This window comes from Mastigoproctus giganteus, chromosome 6, assembly GCF_048544385.1.
Source record: "Mastigoproctus giganteus isolate SK-2022 chromosome 6, ASM4854438v1, whole genome shotgun sequence".
Lineage (NCBI taxonomy): Eukaryota > Metazoa > Arthropoda > Arachnida > Uropygi > Thelyphonidae > Mastigoproctus > Mastigoproctus giganteus.
The window spans coordinates 106,933,642-106,954,886 of NC_143580.1; the positions used below are offsets into that span (position 1 = coordinate 106,933,642).

General features: G+C 37.1%; 1 protein-coding gene and 1 long non-coding RNA gene across 4 annotated transcripts in view; one reads left to right on the forward strand and one right to left on the reverse strand.

Annotated features, from left to right (window-relative positions):
* Positions 1–17,537, forward strand: part of LOC150084494 (uncharacterized) — a 205,115-nt gene extending 187,578 nt beyond the window's left edge. Inside the window, exon 3 of the long non-coding RNA XR_016547061.1 lies at positions 17,516–17,537. This is a non-coding gene — a long non-coding RNA (uncharacterized LOC150084494). The remainder of the gene's footprint in view (positions 1–17,515) is intronic.
* Positions 17,538–17,777: 240 nt separating this feature from the next.
* Positions 17,778–21,245, reverse strand: part of LOC150084496 (xylulose kinase) — a 92,142-nt gene continuing 88,674 nt past the window's right edge. For 2 of the 3 annotated variants that reach the window (XM_090375247.1, XM_090375246.1), the window contains 4 exons: positions 19,144–19,202; positions 18,091–18,178; positions 17,914–17,999; positions 17,778–17,840 (listed from right to left, as the gene is read on the reverse strand). In XM_090375247.1, coding sequence (XP_090231373.1) covers positions 17,778–17,840; positions 17,914–17,999; positions 18,091–18,178; positions 19,144–19,202 — 296 coding nt within the window. Of the gene's footprint in view, positions 17,841–17,913; positions 18,000–18,090; positions 18,179–19,143; positions 19,203–21,245 lie in introns of those variants that run through there. The other variant, XR_016547062.1, reaches the window with a different exon arrangement.

Below are 21,245 nucleotides of genomic sequence, written 5' to 3' on the forward strand. Positions count from 1 at the left end.
ATTATAGACCAATTAGTTTGTTATCCCACATCTACAAGTTGTTCACAAGGGTCATTACTAACAGATTAGAAAGAATACTTGATGAGAATCAACCGAAAGAGCAAGCTGACTTTAGGACAGGATTCTCAACTATGGATCACATTCACGTGATGTATCAGCTAACGGAAAAAGCAAATGAATATCAAACACCATTATGTCTGGCATTTTTTTTCTCCATACAGCATAATGCAATGTTTCATGCACTGGAAAAACAAGGCATAGATACTCCATATATTACGATTTTGAAGAAAATATATGAGAATGCTACCTCCTTTATTAGACTAGACAAAGACGGTAGTAAATTTAAAATTGAGAAAGGAGTTATTATTATCATTACTAGCCATATAGTGTAAGAAAGCCTGAGGTTTATGCTGCACCAGCTAAAAAAAAATTCTGAGTTACCCTGAGAGAGAGTAAGAAGTAGAAGAATGATGATATCCAGCTCAGAACCCTGGGTGTGCCAAGCCCATCGGGTTTCGGCAAGGAGACAATATCTCCGAAGTTGTTTACTGCTGCCCTTGAGGAAGCTTTCAGAAGATTAGACTGGTCGTAGAAAAGAGTCAATGTGAATTGAGAGCACCTCCACCATTTACGATTTGCAGATGACATTGTGGTCATAAGCCACGATCTCAAAGAATTAGAGGAAAATCTGAATCAGTTATACAGAGTTAGCAAGGATTTTGGACTAAAGAAGAATATGAATAAAACAAAAGTAATGATGAACAAGTATGCCACAGGAAGGGATATAATCATTGAAGGAGCAGTAATTGAAAAGATGGAGTCATATATTTATCTGGGACAAGTCATTAGCTGCAATAATGATAAATGGCTGGAAGTCAAGAGAAGAATAAATTTTGGATGGTAACATTCATGAAATACAATCACATACTGAGGAGCAATATGCCAATTTGTCTGAAACATAAAATAAAGAATCAATGTATACTCCCCACAAGAATGGAATGAATTATATTGGGAATCAGACGGTTAGAAGAAGAGAAACACATGGATTAGGCAGCAAACTCAAGTAAAGGACATTCTTATCAAAACTAAAGAACTAAAATGGTCTTGGGCAGGATACATAGCTCGAAGACATGACAACAGATGAAATTCATAAGTTTGTGGGTAGTAAATGGATGGCCATTGCACAAAACAGAAGGAACTGGAAAGGCCTTAATCCTCAGTAGATTGAAAATGGCTGATGATGATGTAGTACTTTGCATTTGTCAATGTTAAACTTCAGTTGCCAATTCTCAGCCCATTTTCCCAACTTATCTAGATCCAGTAGGAGTAGCATATTGCCATTAACAACCCTTTGTATCATCTGCAAACTTGGACATTAAACCTAATGTGTTTATTTGTATATTTATCAATATCATTGATAAATAAACAAAACAACAATGGGCCCAACACCGAACCCTGGGGAATTCCATTAATAACATTTGTCCATTGATTACCACTCTCTGTCATCTCCCACTGAATCATCCCTTTATCCATTGTAGCAACTTACTTTTAATTCTATACCTCTTCAATTTGTAAAAGAATGTGCAGCAGTATCAAAAGCTTTCCTGAAATTCAAGTATATTGGTCCTTCAGGTTGTCACAGACATTCTCTCAGATATGCCAGACAAGCTGTTCTTGCTACCTGGGAGTCTAAAACGCTGATGGAACTGATATTCGGGTGACACTCAAGTCAAGTGGACCCAATTTCGGCGAAGTCCGGACGGTCTGTGACAGCCAAATCCTCTGCTTGCACCTTCACGATGGTGGGACTGTTAGTAATCCTGGGTATAACCTCCATGCACAAGTACATGGTGGGTGACCACCCAGGTGTAAACCAACGTAAGCAGGGGTCGAGGTGTGGTGCCCACACCACATGGAGGAACGCCGCCCCTCTATGTTACCAGGCAGTACTAGGTGGTAGATGACTCTCATCAACCGGTGAAATACCACCACTTTGCTTATTGGAGGCTTGAAGTGGTGGAACCCATGTTTAGTCTCTAGAGCTAAGTTCCGGCCAACCCTTCCCTATCTCTTCCATCATGCAGTACGATTGATGATTTTTGAGGTTATGATGAATGTCGTGGCGAGATCCAATATTCCTTACATTTCGAGGGTACAGCTCTAAAACGGTGTTCGCAGGCCGGCCGCTAGATAGTACACCGGACCAAACCTATTGGTAACTCTCTAGGAGGCTTCCGGATCAGCTAGTGTATAATCTTGCTACCTCTATTCTGCCAGATAGTGATTGGAGGGAGTCCGAGTAGTGTGTATGCGGGGAGCATTGTCGAGGCCACGTTATGTCAAGGATCTGGGTATATTCTTACCACATGTACGCCATATCCAAAAATTTCATTACTTCATACAGCATGTCCCACCCACTTTTTCTTACTATTGAATACACCATGAATTGTCAAAATAATAGAGCAAGCTTATCTGCGAAAAGATCTAAACCTACCAAGGACATCCTAATTCATTTCACAAATATAGGTGGTCTCAATTCCAATCTCAAAGATGTCCATTTCCACTTGCAGTCTTCCAAACCCCATGTACTTTTTCTGACTGAATCTCAGTTATCAGTTGATTCAACTACTGCTCATCTCAGATGTCCAAATTATTTGCTGTATGATTCCTTTCGCCTTAAAGGTGGTACTTGTGCATATGTCCGTTCTGATATTCCCTGTCAGAGACTTGGCAATTTGGAATCTCCTCTCTTTGATCTTCTCTGGCTTAAAATCTCTCTACCTCATCTGTTGTCTCTACCGTTCTCCCAACTCTACTAATCACTTGGAGCTCTTTGACTTCCTCTCTTTGCAACTTAACTTTCTCCAGTCCAACTTTCCTAACAGTGAGGTAATTATCCTTGGTGATTTTAACGTTGCACAACTCCAGCTGGCTTCCGTTTTCTAGTCACACCGACCCAGCAGGTCGAGATGCTGAGGCTTTTGCAATTACTAATGACCTAGCACAGATTGTTCATTTACCTACAAGAATACCAGACAATCCTAATCATACAGCCAATACGCTTGATCTTTTTCTCACAAACAACCCTTCTAAGTACACGGTCGAAGTGAGAGGTCCTTTAGGCACTTCAGATCACAACTTGGTGACTGTCTCTTCTCCAATGGAACCTTTATCTCATGGCTATTCCCAACCTCGTATTGTTTGGCATTACAAGAATGCAAAATGGGATGACCTGCGAGACTTCTTTTCTTCTTTTCCTTGGTCTGATTACTGTTTCAAAACTTCTGATGTCAACGTTTGCTCAGATCGTGTCAGTGAAATTATTCTTGCAGGAATGGAATCCTTTATCCCACACTCCACTTTAAAATCTCGTCCTTTATCTAAACCTTGGTTCTCCAACAAATGTGTTAAGGCTGTCCAAGAGAAGAATGTTGCATATCGTAACTGGCTTGTTTCTAATTCTTCAGTTTCATTTTCTGCCTACACCAAAGCTCGCAACAATTGTAAAGCAGTTATTAATCAGTCCAAACTAGAGTTTGAACAGGCTAAGAGTAGAAAACTTGCTTCTTGCCCTAATGGTAGCCGAGCATTCTGGTCTCTTGCCAAAGCTATTGGCCGCAACTTTTGCCCATGTCTGCTCCCACCTCTGTCCAAACCAGATGGTTCTGTTGTCACTTCAGCCAAGGATAAAGCTGACCTGCTAGCATCCCATTTTTCTTCCAGCTCATGTATTAATGATCTTGGTAAAACTCCTAACACGCTCCATTCAATGCCTCCTGTGGTCTTCCGTCAAAAGGATATCAGAAGGATTTTGATGAATCTTGATGCCAAGAAAGCTCCAGGTCCTGATGGTATTTCTCCACTTGTTCTCAAAACCTGTGCCCCTGAACTTACTCCTATTCTTTGCTGCCTTTTTTCACTTTCTTATTAGTATTAGTATTAGTAACGGCCGCATGGTGCAAGAAAGCCTATGGCTTATGCTGCACCAGCCAAAAAAAAAAAAAATAATAAAGAAAAAAAAAAAATAAATCCGAACAAAACAATGATAAAAACAAAAAAATAAAAAACTAAATAATAATAATTAATAAAATAAAAAATAAATAAAAAGGAAATTAAACCTATCATCCTATGTGCTTCCCTTACCCGAAAGTACTATCCAGATGACCTTTGAATTTCCCCAAACTCTCGGCCTCTACCACCCATGAAGGCAACTTATTCCAGTAATTTATAACTCGCTGGCTAAAATAGAACTTCCTGCAATCCAATCTAAACATTTCCCCCCGTAACTTGAATTTATGTCCCCTAGTTCTAGCATCATTTATAATCTTGAAAATTTTGTCCTCATTCATTTTACTGATGCCTCTCAGAGCCTTAAACACCTCAATCAAATCTCCTCTAAGGTGTCTGGTTTCCAAACTCTGCAACCCACATATTCGAAGTCTTTCTTCATAAGGACGCCCTTTTGCTGATCTCACCAGGCGAGTTACCCTTCTTTGCACCCTTTCAAGAAGCTCGATGTCTTTCTTCAGGTGCGGTCTCCATACTTGAACACAGTATTCCAAGTGTGGTCTAACATAAGCCTTATATAATGGGATTATCACGTCCCTATCTCTACTTGCAAAAGTTCGATAGATCATTGATAGGACACCATGGGCCTTCCTTGCAACCTGTTTACAATGCTCAGAGAATTTCATGTCTGACCGTATCGTAACACCCAAGTCCCTTTCCTCCAGTACTGGCTTTAGTTGAACTCCACCAAGTGAATAAGTTTTTTTGGGATTACTGTTTCCCAGGTGTAATACCTTACACTTTGTTGGATTAAAGCACAGCTGCCATTTTTCTGACCATTCCTGAAGTCTATCTAGGTCTCTCTGAAGAAGCTCAGCTTGACAGTGATCATTAACTACTCTCCCAATTTTAACATCATCTGCAAATTTAGACATCACGCCCTCTATCCCTTCATCAATGTCGTTTATGAAAATTAAAAACAACAGTGGTCCTAATACTGATCCTTGGGGAACCCCACTTCTTACATCAACCCAATCTGAGGAATAGCCATTTATCACAACCCTCTGCCTCCTGCCCTGAAGCCATCCTTCTATCCATCTAAGGATTTTCCCAGTGATTCCAACCTGTTCCAGCTTATAAAGCAACCGCTCATGTGGGACTGAGTCAAAAGCTTTGCTGAAATCTAAATAAACAATGTCGAAATTATTCCCTAAATCCAGCTCGTGAGTGACCCTTTCGAAATAGCGAACCAGATTTGTTAAACATGATTTTCCCTTTACGAAACCATGCTGAGTATCCTTGAGAATTTCAATTCGATCCAAATGATCCTGAATTCCACCCTTGATCATTGCCTCCAGGATTTTCCCTACTACTGAAGTCAGACTGACAGGTCGATAATTTCCAACTTCACTTTTAGAGCCACCCTTATGTATGGGAGATACATTTGCACTTTTCCAATCCAAGGGAATCTCCCCAGAGTCTAATGATGCTCGCATAATTAGCCTCAATGGTTCAATGCACTCGCTTGCCGCCTCTCTTAAGATTATAGGGTATATTCCATCAACTCCAGGAGCCTTACTGGTCTGTAGGCTCGAAAGTTTTTTCATTAAATAATCTTGCGAAATTTCAATATCATTAATTACATATTTTTTAACTTCGCTCCCACAATTTCACTTTGCCACAAAAGGCTTTTCATTTGTAAATATCGATGCAAAATAACTGTTGAGTTCATCTGCAACGGCAGCTGGTGTATTTATTACTATCCCCTTTCCCTTACATAAAGGTCCGATCTGGTTTGTCCTGCTCTTCTTGGCATTTATATATGTGAAGAATTCTTTATCCCCCCTCTTTGCTCTGTTTGCTAGTGATTTCTCATAAACTGCCTTTGCCTGTCGAACCTTTTCTGTGGCTCTATTACACATCACCTTGTAGCTGTTATAGGCTTCAGTACTTTTTATTGTTCTGTAACCTTTCCATGCCACCTTTTTCTGCTCAAGTAATGCGGCAACTTCACTAGTCATCCAACTTGGAACCCTTCTCGTGGAGTATTTTTTTAATGGTATATACGCATTCAAGGCATCTGTGATTAATATTTTAAAAGCGTACCACAGTTCAATCGTATTCATTCTCTGCGCGATATCTCCCCAGTTAATAGAGGCCATGTAGTACCTTAAGGCATCGTAATTTCCTTTTCTGAAATTAAAACCCATTCCTTTGCCTTTTACTTCTGCTACCTCTCTCGTCATCATCCACCGTAGAACTCCGTGATCACTTCCTGCTACTGGTTCCTCTACTGTCAGCCCTGTTATGTCATCTGATTCATGTGTGATGATGAGGTCTAGGATATTCTTTTCTCTAGTATTTTCCCTGACATGTTGATACAAATAACAGTCATCTAGTTGATTTAAAAATTTTGTTCCCCATGTCGAGTTTCCTTCCCATTTACTCCAATCAATTAGAGGCAGATTGAAATCACCCATAATAAGGCATTGACGCTTACTTGCCCATTCCATTTGCATGTAGAGGCTTTTGTCATAATCTTCACAATCACCTGGTCTGTAGATTACTCCTACTCGCATTATACCTTTGTTTCCAACTATCTCACACCATACAGACTCTATACTAGCATGTGAAACGTCTGAATCCAAAGGTGTTTTTCCTTCTGCTTGGAAATTTGCTCATATCCAGCCAGTTCCTAAAAAGGGTGACAAATCCCTCCCATCCAATTATTGTCCCATTGCAATTACTTCTACTCTTTCTAAAGTAATGGAGAAATCAATTAACCGGCAACTCTTAAACTACCTAGAAACCTTCCGTCTGATCAACGATCGCCAGTATGGATTCCGTCAGTGTCGATCCACTGGTGATATTCTGGCTTATGTTACCCATTTATGGACTAATTCAATGGAAAGGTTCGGTGAAACACAAGTAGTTGCTCTTGACATCTCAAAGGCTTTTGATCGTGTTTGGCATAAAGGTCTTCTAAACAAGCTTCCATCTTATGGTTTGCCAACTGTTTTTAGTAATTGGTTATCCAGTTTTCTTTCTGATCGCTCCCTGAGGGTGATGGTAGATGGCTCTCTGTCTTCTAACTTCTCCACTAATGCCGGTGTCCCCCAAGGTTCAGTTCTTTCCCCCACTCTTTTCCTTTTGTGTATCAATGACCTTCCATTGACTGGAAATCCTATCCATAGTTTTGCCGATGATAGCACATTGCATTCAACTTTCCATTTTGAGAAACCTTGTCCTGCTCAATCAGCTTCAAGTTCTCGAAAATCTGCTGTCAATTCCTTAAATGCCGATCTTCAGGTAATTCTCCAGTGGGGCAAAGACAACTTAGTTGATTTCAACCCTTCTAAAACTCAGTGTTGTCTTATATCTTGCAAAAAGGCTTCTTCTGCTCCTATGCTTATCTTTAGTGACACTCCGATTTCTAGGCAAAATGATATACCTCTTTTGGGAATTACCCTGACTTCTAATCTCTCTTGGCACAAGCACATTACAAATATTGCTTCCTCTGCATCTAAAAAACTTGGTTTTCTCTTTCGGTCTCGGCGTTACTTTTCTTCCAAACAGCTGCTCACTCTGTATAAATCGCAAATCCGCCCTGCCATGGAATATTGTTCCCACATCTGGGGTGGTGCCCCCAAAACCTCTTTCAGGCTTCTTGATTCCATTCAGAAGAGGGCAGTTAGGTTAATTAATGATTCATCTCTAACAGTCTCTCTCCACTCGCTTTCTCATAGATGTACTGTTTCTGCTGCATGCCTCTTCTACAGATACTGCCATGGGCACTGTTCTTCTGAATTGGCTTCTATAATTCCCTCTCTCTCCCTTTCAAAACAGTCTGAACACGTGCCGCCACCAGCCAACATCCATTTACTGTCCAGCTTCAAACCCACAGAACCAACTTTTCATCTTCCTCATTTATTCATTCAACTACCGTTTTCTGGAACAACCTTCCTTCATACGTATTTCCTGAAAATTACAATCTACAGAAGTTCAAGTCCAATGTCAACAAATATCTTCTTTCGTCTTTTCAACCTCCAACTCAAGCACGGTACTAAGTACTATAGGTTCCAATACCTCTCGTGTTTGGGGTTCTCATAAAAAAAAAAAAAGATATCAAAATTAGTTTTGGGATTCAGTTCCTTTGTGACCACATCACAGTATCCAATCAAATTGGTCAGACAAGACCTCCCTTTAACAAACTCATGCTGTGTCTTAACTAGATGATCCTGCAATGCTTCTTTAATCATTGATTCCATTATTTTCCCCGGTTCACAAGTTAAACTAAGAGGTCTGTAGTTACTTGTGTCACCTTTTGAAACCCCTTTGTGAATTGTTGAAAGATTTGCATACCTCCAGTCCACCCAAGATGCCTTCCTTATGTTTAACTTCAACAATTTCTCCTCCACATTGCTCCCCTCATTGAATAACTCCTCATGTGTGAATGTAGATGCAAAATACTCATTCAGTTTATCAGCTACCTGAGCATGATCATCACTAGTCAACCCATCTATGTTAAGTGGTCCAATCTGATTCATCCATTTCCTTCTAGAGTTTACATAAGTAAAGAACTCTTTACTGTTTTTCTTTGCATCCTTTGCCAAGAATTTCTCGTAATCTGTCTTCACCTGCTTAACCTCCTTGATCACAGACAAGCTTATATCTGCATCCCATACATTTTTCTTCTTTGCCACCCATTTAGGCCTGAACTTTGAACAGTATTTCTTAATTGCAATGAAAAGCCTAGTAGCCTCCCCATTTAGAATTCAACATTGGTAACATCATCAGCTGATCCCACTGTACAGAATTTAAAAACTCTCTGAGACCCCTGTAGTCACCTTTATAACAGAAAAAGCCCTTCCCTTTAGCCTTAATAATAGTTACCTCTTCAAGTAATTCCCATATCAATACATTGTGATCAATGTCACCCAGTGGTTGCTTTATCTGCAAATTCTTAATGCATGAATAATCACTACTGATAATGAGATACACTTAAATAGAAAGGGTGCAAGAATATTTGCTGATGCTATCAAGGCAGTTAGGTGGGTCGGATACAAGGACTAATAGATTAACAGTACCAACTGGCAGAGGTGAAAGTGATTCTTGCACTGCTTCTATTGGAATAAGCAGCAGCCTGGAAAACAAGGTGTAGGGTTGTGTTAGGTTAGCTAAGAATAGGAACAGGTGCATGTACACCAATGCTAGGAGTTTGGTAAATAAATTTGATGAATTTGAGGTATTGCTCAGAACATCAAAGGCAGATATTGTTGGGATATCAGAGACATGGTGTCACACAGATATAAGGAATGCAGAAATGGAATTTGGGGAGTACATTGTGTACAGGAAGGGAGGAGGGGTTATACTATTAATTAAGAAACACATAAAATCCAAGGAAGTGAAGCCAGTCGACAAAGCTGGACACTGCAGTGTCGAGTCAGTTTGGTGTGACATAACCATTGGGAGATCAAAATTGAGAGTAGGGGTGTTATAGGCCTAATGACTCTGATGAGTATAATAAGGAACTGTACAGGGAAATAGAGTGGGCCAGAAAATCAGAGAGTCTTACAATAGGGGATTTTAATTTCCCAGATATTGACTGGAATTTGTGTTTTGGTCACTCACCCACTAGCAAGGCTTTTGTAGATTTATTGGATGATTGTTCGGGAGTAATACTCTTGATCTGATTATCCGTAGTGATTCTTCATGCATTAAGAATCTGCAGATAAATGAACCACTAGGTGGCAGTGATCACAGTGTGCTGAAGTGGGATTTATTCAAAGAGGTAACTACCATCAGGGGTAAAGGGAAGGGTTTTTGCTTTCATAAAGGTGACTACGGTGGGACCAACTGCAAATTCAAAATGGGAAGCATTCAAAGAATTTATCGTATCAAATCTGTGGTACTACACTGATAGTGGTAGAGAATGAAAAGGACCTGGGAGTCTGCAAGAGTAGCTCATAGTGTCTTGTCAATGATTATTCCCTTGTATAAGGCAATGGTCAGGCAAAACTTTGAGTACTGTATACAGGTCTGTAGGCCTCATTTTAAGGAGGATGTAGAGCTGTTGGAATGAGCACAGAGAAGAGCAACAAGATTAGTGAATGGAACAAAGGCTTAAATTTTGCAAATTACAGTGTCTGGAGACTAGGCACCTGTGAGGTGTATAAAGCCTTGAATGGTTTGAGCATGCTTAATGCTGATGGAAATCTTCTTCTTGCTCAGAATAATCATTTGAGAAAAGACAGATGTAGGATAGATGTGTAGAAGTTTGCCTTTAACCAGCAGATGGTTGGTTGGTGGAACAGACTTCCATCCTTTGTTGTAGAAGTTGATAGCCTAAATAAATTTAAGGCTGAGCTGGACAGGTACTTGGAATGAACTGAGGAGTGTTTTTTTTTTTTTTTTGGCTGATGCTGCATAAGCCTCTACTAATGCCAAAGAGTATTACTCCCTCTGGTTGACTCTCAATCATGCTGCTGTAAAAATAAATCCCAAAAAGTATTGATAGTGTTCGAGTGACCAACCCACAAGTTGCAGTCAATATCTGAAAAGTTAAAATTCCCCATTATAAGACATTCTGATTTACTGGCCCACTCTATTTCTCTGCACAATTTCTCATTATACTCATCAGGCCTATAACACACACACACACCTACTTTCATTTTTATTTTCCCAGTGCTTATGTCACACCATCATCAATTGGATGCATTTCCTTAGATTTTGTTTATTAACTAACAGCATAACCCCTCCTTCCTTCCTGTACAGTTTGTACTCCTCAAATTACAATTCTGCATTGCTTATGTCTGTGACACCACGTCTCTTATATTCTAACAATATCTGCCTTTGATGTTTGACTAGCACTTCAAGCTCATTAAAATTTATTAACTATACTCCTAGTATTGGTGTATATGCACCTGTTTCTACTCTTAGTTACCCTAACACAGCCTATGTATTTATTTGTTCCACTATGACTCCCAGCAGTCCTGGAAATCTCCATTGCCTTGCTTTCTAGACTGCTGCTCTTATTCTAATAGAAGCAGTGCAAGAAACAGTTTTCCGACCCACCTAACACTGCCTCAATAGCATCAGCAAATATTCTTGCACCCTTTCTATTTAAGTGTGCCCCATCCGTGAAGATAGATGGGTATTAAATTAGCAACAAATACGCCTTACCCAATATCTTGATGAGGTAGAGAATGCATTTAAGAAAGTGAAGATGAAGTTATTGTAGAGTTGTTAAAATTGAGAGGAAGAGACATGACAAAATCTGGCAAGACACCTAAGGAGTGGAATAATGCAATCATAATTTTGCTGCATAAGAAAGGAAATAAATCATAAATTGGGAATTATTGACCAGTTAGCTTGTTGTCCCACATCTACAAGTTGTTCACAAAGGTCATAATAACAGATTAGAAAGAATACTTGGCAAGAATCAACCATAAATGCAAGCTGGCTTTAGGACAGGATTCTCAACTATGGAGAAAGCAAATGAATATAAAACACCATTATGCTTGGCATTTGAGGCGCCTCCGTAGCCAGGTGGGAAGGAGTAGTAGTGCGTAGCACACGCTTCTTGATTAGACTGGGGTTTGAGCCTGTCACCACTAAATACGGAGGATGTGGAAAGGTCAGCAAATGACCACCGCATATCCCCGGAGCAATATGGCCTTAGTTGCTAATGCTCCTAAAAACCAAACAACAGCTTGGCATTTGACTCCATACAACATAAAATGTTTCTGGCACTGGAAAGACAAAGTATAGACACCCCATACATTATGATTTTGAAGAAAATATATGAGAATACCATCTCCTTTATTAGACTAGACTGTTCACAGAAAGGAGTCAATGTGAATGGCGAGTACCTAAACCATTTACAATCCCAAAGTCTTAGAGGAAAATCTTAATCAGTTATGTAGAGTTACTAAGGATTTTGGAATATGGCAAAAAACAAAACTAATGATGAACAAGTATGCCACAGAAAGAGCAGTAATTGATAAGGTGGATTCATATACTTACTTGGGATAAATCATTAACTGTAATAATGATAAATGGCTGGATAGCATTCAGGTAATATAGTCACACTGAGGAGCAATATCCCAATTTGTCTGAAACAAAATGAACCAATGTACACTCCCCACAAGAATGGAATGAATTATATTAGGAATCAGACTGTTCGATAAGAAGAGAAATACGTGGATTGCCTAGCAAACACAAATAAAAGGACATTCTTATTAAAACTAAAGAACTGAAATTGACTTGGGTAGGAAACATAGTTTGAAGATATGAGATTTTCTTTTAGCTCCAAAGAGGAGCTAAAAGAAAACTGAGATGGACAGATGAAATTCACGAGTTTGTGGGTAGTAAATGGATGGCCATTGCATAAAACTGAAGGAACTGGAAAGTTGCTGGAGAGGCCTTCATCTTGTAGTGGATTCTTATTTATATCCTGCCTCTTAGAAGGCAGAATATTTGGAGCAGTGAATATGGTGGATTACTGCTGTGTAATAGAGAAAAGTAAAATCCAAAACATTTACCACTTACAATTGAAATACTGTTTCTGTTGAAGTAAAGGGTTTTGTGTAATTGTGAAAGAAGAGTTAATGGACAGATCTAAGTACAGAGTCAGTGTGCAAAAATGGCTGATGATGATGACTGTCATTAACAACTTTGGACATTGTCTAATGTATGTTCAATATCATTGATAAATATAGAAAACAACAATGGGCAGAACACTGAACCCTGTGAGACTCCACTAATAACATTAGTTGAAGAAGAGGAGTGTCCACTCAGCATCAAAAGCTTTCTTGAAATACAAGTATATGATATCAAGACTTTGTTTTTTGCATCCAGTTCCTTTGTGACCACATCCTAGTAGCCAATCAAATTTCCCCTATAACTGCAGTGTTGTTTAGGTGATCCTGCATTACTTATTTAACATGTGACCATATCATTTTCTCTATAACAGAAGTTAAACATGTCTGTAATTATTCGTGTTGCCCTTTTGTGAATTTGGGATACATTCACACTTCTCCAGTCTGTGGGGACCTCCCCTGAATCCAAGGATAACTCTCATAATTATCGGTAAGAGTTTGCTTCATTCCTTTGCTGCCTCTGTTAATATAATTGTATAGATCCCACCATCCCAGGTGCCTTTCTTATGTTTAACTTCAATTTCTCTTCCACTTCCCTCTCAGTTAATACAAAATCATTTAGTACCCCATTAGAGTTTGATAAACTTCTGGTCTCCACTTCCCTAATGAATTTGTCATGTGTGAAAGTAGATGCAGAATACTGATCCAGTTTGTCAGCAACTGGATGAATGTGATTTGTACCCAAGACCCCAACCATTTAATAAAAATAATTTATATCAACATAGTTCTGGAAATGCCTCGTTTCCGAGTTATTAACTGGAATGTTTTGTCCCCTGGAGGTGATTTCCTTCATCACAAGGTACTGACAGAATCTAGTTGTTTTCCATTCCGACCATGTACGCACTTTGTGTGGTTTTGCAGATGGCAATGCTCTGAAGACTTGTTGTTTGTACCATGGAAGATATCCATTGCCTGGCCTCCACTAGATTTCTTCTTGTGGGGCCATTTAAAGTCATTGGTGTATTCAACTCTCTGCAATTGAATTGTGGCAGGTTGTGAAACAATATGAAGCATGTCAGGAATTTGGCCTCATCTTTTTGAGTCCTGCATTCAGAACTATGTTGATATAAAATATTTTTATTGTCTATATATGAGGAATTTATGCCGTGTATAGTTTAAAATAAAACATTAAATTTATTGAACATCATTAATGTGAAGGATGTGTGAGTGTATTAAATCATAACTGACCATGCTCTTATAAGTTTAGTTGGTTCCTCTCTTTTGTTAAAAAGAGACTAAAACTGGCTCAATGGCTGCAGAAGAATAAGAGAAATTTACCTCAATATGATGCTCTCCAGAAATTAAAATCAATTTAAGTTTTCAGATTTTTTACTGTTATCATTTCTTCATTTTAATTTCTGGAGAGTATCATAGCTCTGTTATATACTGCCAAGTTTGTATTCTTACAATGATTGTTGATAATTTTATTTTTAAATAAAGATTTAGCTTTTGTGTCAACATACATTTCAATGAATTCATTTTCTATACAGTAAACCCCTGCTCCAAAGTATGAAATATATAAGACAAAATTTTAGACTAGTTTTTCTATGTATGTAGTGAAATGCAAGCATATGGCATCGAAATGAAAATAAGAAACAATTTAATATTTATTAGAAATTTCAAACCAGTGCCATCACCAGTTTTGCTAAAGGAGTGTTGCCTTTTCACGAATGATGAGTGAACTTAATGTAATTTTATTTTGAGTTTGGTCTTCTATCCACTGATTTAAAGCCTTTCCATTTTTTCTAATTTAACATAATGAGTTAAAGAGCAAATTTTTGAAGCAATTAGCGTGTTTTCATGGACACTATGGTGGATTTTTTCTTCTTATTTTTTGATGGATTGTACCGATCCATCAAAAAATCGGAAGTTGGTTGACTCATTGATTTTATCTGCAGCCATATTTTTGTACAGGTTAGAAAGAACTTGTCCACAATAAAGTTGTTTCCTTCTGTTAATACACTGCAAAACGGTAGATTTATCACTTAGAAGCAAATGATGAAACCTTCCATGCCGCTTTAAAATTCACATTTATTAAATCAGTGAATGTGAATAGTGGGGTTTACTGTATTTATATTAAATGGCATAATGATCCAAACAGGTACTCCAAGTCCTTGAAGGTGCCTCTGCAGTGGTGTGAGCCTGTGACCACCAAATAACAACAGGAAATGTAGTTTAAAGTCTTCCCTTAATTTTTCAAGATATGGAAACCACTGGAGGCTTTTTCTCTAACACTATGGTTATCTACAAATGTAATTCTCCTTCCAATTGTTTTAAGTTTGAGAAATACTGAAAATGTCTGGCCTATCTTGATGTTAACATCTTTACCTTGGAGTCAGTTATGTACTTCATTAACTTTTCAATACAGGTCTGCCAAATAGAGTTGATGGTTCTCACACTTTTTGAAGTCATCACCTCACTTTGGTATGCAAAAGTAATTGGTTGAATGTTTTGTCATTTTTTTTTACATAATATGGGAAACAGATTTGAATTAAGTGGATGTGCTGATCTGATACATACTTTTAGAGTATCATGCAATTCAGAAGCTCATATCTGTGTTGTTGCACTGTATTGACACTTAATGGCAGACATTTTAAAACAGGATTAAATTCCTTCTTCAATTGATGATGCCTTAAAAAATGTATTTAAATTTGGTTGATTTCTGTGTTTTTCTTATCAGGGTGAATCTGGTCATCTTTGAAACTTTCACAGAATCGTTTTATTATGAATTGAAGACAAATCCAAAATACTTGTTTATATTGTACAGGAAGAGAAGATGTGGTAACGTCATCATAAAAGAAGGTAATTGGGTTTGATTAAGATTCTCTCTGAATTTAGCATTTGTAACTTAAATTAAATATTAAAAATAATAATTTTTGGTGGTTCAAAAATGACTAAATTTTTTCAACATAAGCTAAAGATATTTTAATCTTAAAATATTGGCTATTCTGTTTCTGAACCTGAGTAAAAACATTTAATTGACCCTTGTTCTAGAGATTACATAAATAATCTTTGCTGCTTTCCTTTGCGACTTGATTACAGACTAGCTTATATCTATTGTAGGCTTCTGTGTTAAATGATAATTTATATGCATCCCATGCATTTTTGTTCTCTACCATTGACTTAAGCCTAGTAGCTTCTATGATTGGTTCAAAAAAATTCTAATTAAACAGGGGAACTATTTTACAGATGAAATTGTGCCCTAGCCTTTAGTTATGTCTTTAACTTTTGATCATGAAGATGGTTGATCTCACAACAGTGTTCAAGTGCTTCCTTTATCTTTTGACCAATTAATGAAAACTGAGATAAATTGGAGTTGTGTCTAATAATGTTGTTTTGGCATACTGATATTGAGTGTACCATTTCCTTTCCATAAAATATCTGGTGTATGATTTTTTCTTCTTGCTTTATGTGCATTTCAGTTGCTATTTGATTTCTAAATAGATTATAGTCTTTGTTCTGAAATCATTAGGAAGTCAGATCAAACACATTTTAATGGCATAGAGTTCTGCAGTGAAAATGTTGCATTCTTGTGGTAGCAGCACAAATTTGAATCAGTTTCTTGTATTTATTTTAACTGCATAATTGAGTAGCAGAGTATAAGAATGAGATCACTAAGTATATTCAGGTTGTTTGTACAGATAGTCAAGGGTTATGGCCAAAATGTTCATAAGTGCAACAGCATTCTTCTAAAAAATTGATGTTATTTTCATTGCTTATATTTACTCTTGAACATGCTGTTTTTGATCCACCTAACACTGAGTGGATAACATCAGCAGTTAAACTTCTGCCATCCATTTCAGTCTGTCTTACCGCAGTCACTCTTATGAAAGCCTTTTCTTTAACAGTAATTTTCCATTAGTGCACTGTGATCATTGCCACTCAGTTGGTTTTTTAATATATTACTATAGAAAGTAGTTATCGTCCCTGTTAAAACTGTTTCTGAGGATTGGTGGCAAACAGTATTAATTTATGCACTAAGTCCATATTGCTCTGTTGATGCCTAACTACTTTCCATCTGTACCATTTAAAGACAGTGTATTTTGTTAAGATTAGTATGTCATTATAATTAAAATTTGAGTTGTTTCATGAAGAACTGTTTTTTATTCTGAATGAAAAAGTTCTTATTGTCATTGGAGATACACCTTTTTGAAACTGTTGTTCACAAATTTTTTTTGTAATAAGTGTTTTGAAATCTCATAATTAATCCTTGTGGTTATATGATGTGTTGTTTCTTTATGTAAGCAGCAGTATTCACTTTTTGTTTGTATACTGTGCTTTTTATCCTTTCCTAAAAACAAAAATCTAATGGAGGGAAGTCTAGAGACCTTTGTTATGTTGAAAGTTTGTTTTGCATTTATTCACTGACAAAATTATAATTGTAGTACTGTGTTCTACTGACTGAAGAACATATTCTTCAGTTGGTAGTGAGATTTTGTTTACAAGCAGCTTTTACCTGCTACCCTTAAAAAAAAATGTATCAATTTTGATAATGAGCCACCTATATATAGTTGTTGTCCCTGAAGTGTGAACCAATGTGATGACAGCCTTGTATGTACACAGTTTAAGGAAGGTCTTATTTTAATTTCCATAATATGTTTTGGTTAAACATACATTGATGAACAGTAGGTCCCTGTTAAAATGTGTTTTATTTGGAGTTAATAGCAACTTATGAAATTGGTATACTATACTAGTAGTACACTGTCAGTAATAGCTGAAAAAAAAAAATCCATTGTCTTCATAAGTTGAGCCTATTTTTGACATCAAGGATGTTCCTATGAATTTACAGTGTGTGAATGTTTGTCATGAAATAATTTGATTTATTGTTTTTTTCTATTTCTTTGTAGAGTTAATCAACAAATGAGGAGCAACTTCTTACTCATGGTTCTCTCTCTATGTGTTGTTGTCAAGATATTTTATGAAGGTTGATAAATTGAAACATGTAAAAAAAAAAATTCTTTTTATTAAGCATGTTAATTTTGATGTTTTTCTTTTCTTCTGTAATTTCAATGATTACCTGTAATGGGAATAAAGAATGGTATTAAAAAGTTTTATAATAGCATGTGTTCATTAATAACACTAGTTTTACAGAACACCAGCTGATGCTACTTACTTTTGCTGTAGAATAGTTTCTTCGAGTAATTTGTATCGACTGAGCAATGGTTTGTAAATCTGTAATGTAAAATATATTATAATGGAGATTAGGTCAGTTTTAAAATATTTTGCCATAAATTATTCTACTTACTTCATCTGCATCTTTTGATGGCTGTGTCATTAAATGGAATTCTCTGGTACAGTTTGTAATGTCAGACAAAGAGCCTCCTATGTGTGCTATTCAAAAAAAAAAAAAAATATTTTGAACATAAGTTTCTGTTTGCTCCAACCAAGTAACACAGGTGAAAAATTCTGTGTTCAAACTTACCTTGTTTTGCTCTATAAGCACAACCCAAACAGGAGGAATTTACTATTTTTTGGACATATACAGGGGTATTGAATACATCAGAAAGGACCTGTAGGGAGAAAAGTCTGTTTTATAATATAAGTTCAAGTTAAAAGCATTGATAAATATCATATTGTGGAGATGACAAATTTCAAATAATTGGAGTCAATTTATTAATAATCCTGGCAAAAAAGGCCTGCACACTTTGAGCTAATTGTCTCACTGCTAAAATGAGTTCTTTAATTACTATTTCTCATGGGTCATAAAATCATGCAAATTTAAAATAGCTGTAAACTATGAGTTGTCCAGGCATCTGAATATTATTGGAATGTAGTGTGCTGCTCTTGGTAGACTCAATCACTGGTTTCTCTTTATTAGAGTTATGCAATGTTTAGCTGCTTTACTGTTATGATGGCAAAAATGAAACTGGTTGGTTTTTGTGTGAGAGAAAATTATTAGTAAAACTAGCTTTTTTGTAAGAGAGACAGAGGTGAAAACTGTTATGGATGAATTTGAACACATCAAGCACAAGTAACTGACATGGTTGCCCAGGCATAGTAAATTACAATGACCTTAGTAGTTTCTACCAGTGAAGAGGGAAAGTGACAATTAATGTGGTTCTCTTATTGTATATATAAAAATCATCATCCAGTTGGATTAATGATATATATTGGAATTTGGCCAGAGAGGAACTGACTGACCATAATCTGCTGCTGTAAATATTAGTTTTTCAGATTCCTGTATCACCATTAATTGAATGTCCTTAATACTGACGTAGCTCCAATTTTTGATTTTAATGTCAGCTTAAGAAGTGAAATTACATATTTTTTTTACCATGTGGTATTCTGACTCATGAAACCTCATCAGTAGTAGTCAAAAGTTCCTCCCTCCTTTTATGAACAACAGAAAGCCTAAATACATTGATACAGCATGCTTGGTCTACAAGTCTTATCACTGCTACTGAACATGGAAGATTTAAAAATTTTAATGGTATATACAAATAGATTACAAATCTATCTTAGAATTTATTCTTACTTGTAAAATAGAAACATTTGTTGAAGCACCTCCAGTTGCTAGTATATGTGTATTAGAATCTGGAAAATAAAATACAGAGCTGAGCCGCAATTACAAATTATAATTTTACTTTCAGTTAATATTTAAAAATCTATTTCAGGGTGTATTTTCCTAAAGATGTCAGCAATAAATGACTAGTTTCCATTTAAGTTTAATAATTGGGGCTCAAAACAAGTCATGCCATTTTTTATAGGATTAAGAGGCAGAAACAGAAATTATAAATGGGTAAGTCTATATATATAGTTGCTTGTATTATGATACATATTCCTTTGAAGTATGGCTGAGCTATAATAGTAGCAGTATCATTTCTTTTGTTTGGTAAACCTCCTGCTTTAAAGAAAAATTATTTACTTCAGAAGTATGAAATCAAACTCTGGATAGCATCATTCATGATTGAGCTAATGCTGATATGCACTATCTGTTAAGCCTGTTCAAATGATTCTTCTTACTGTCAAGACAAATAAAAATTCAGCTCAATAAACAATGCAACTTTACATTTCACTGTTTGTTCTTCATGATGTAAATTTGTCTTAAACAAGAGAAGTAATATTACCAACTGAATACCATGTTTTAAATAAGAAAATACTTTTTCACTCTCACAAATGATGTTTGCTAATATCACCACTTTGTTTTAAAGAATTTATATTTTATTGAAATAGTCTAATGTTAAGAAAAAATTCTCAAAACTAAATTACATAATGAATGTACCCAATATACCTGTACTCCAGATTTCTCTCATTGACAAATGTTTTTGATCCCCTAAAGTGGCTTTAACGATATTAATATTTTCACTAATGAACCTATAATGGTGTATCAGCAGCAGGGTTGAAATGTCAAAGTATTCTTCTCAGTATCTTCCTGGCATCAATAAATTTGCTTTGCCAAACACTCAATCCCAACCTCAGCAGGATTAAATCCAAGGCTGCCATTTTATTCATCTCCCAATGACATGATTCCATGTAATCTGTTTAATGAGGGCTCAAATGATTGTAACTAAATCAACAGTTATGCCATTCAACGGCTTTTGTTGCTACTTTTTTTGTACTCCAAACATTCTGCGTGCCGTACTAGTAGCATACACAATTTTCTTCTCTGCCACTAGCCTCATCTGACTTCTATTTAGGTTTAAACTTCAAACAGTAGTTTTTAGTAGCTGGTCTCATTTAAACTACCATTCTGCCACTATGGAGGGACAGAATTTAAACACTTGTATTAGTCATATATTGCAAGGAAGCCACAAATTATGTGCTTACCTCCTCATAGGCAACTAAATGCACTGTTTGCTTGATGTTTGCAGAGCAATCGGGTACGGGACATGATACTGCCAAGGGGGATGTCTTTGTGCGCGATGCAAGGAGTGTATCGATATCAGGAAACAACTTGGCGTTCTTGTGGGCCTATATGAGAGCTTGAAGGACAGGGTGGATGCCCTCGAAGAAACTAAATTGAGGGGCCCATCAAGCTCTCAGCCGCCCACATCAACGCCAGAGCTTGCACTTGGGCATCGCGTGACACAGAGACAACCCCCAAGGCAGAATGCGCTGGTCCCGAAGGAACTAGTAGTTGTTGGTGACTCTATTGTCAGGGAAACGGGGAACATGCTTTGTAAAAAAGATAGGTGGAACAGGACAGGGATATGTCTGCCAGGGGCAAAGGTTGATGACGTTGTAGAGCGAATATCATCTTTTAAGGGCACAAAAGGTGATATAGTTGTACACGTTGGCACTAATAACATTAAGAGTAGGAGACCGGCAGAATTACTTAACAAGTACAGGTCACTGTTGAACAAAAGCCGAGAATTAGGGTTGAATTTGAAAGTGTCTGCAATTCTGCCCAGACACGATAGGAGGGAGTATATGATGAGAGCCTTGTCTATCAATTCGGCCCGGGAAAGATTGTGCAAGGCTCAAGGGGTAGAATTTTTTTCAGCCTGGACTGTACTTGTTAACAAGAGAGATTGCTTCTACAGGGATGGGATACACTTAAATAGAAAGGGTGCAAGAATATTTGCTGATGCTATCGAGGCAGTGTTAGGTGGGTCAGAAAACTGCTAGCTTGGGGGG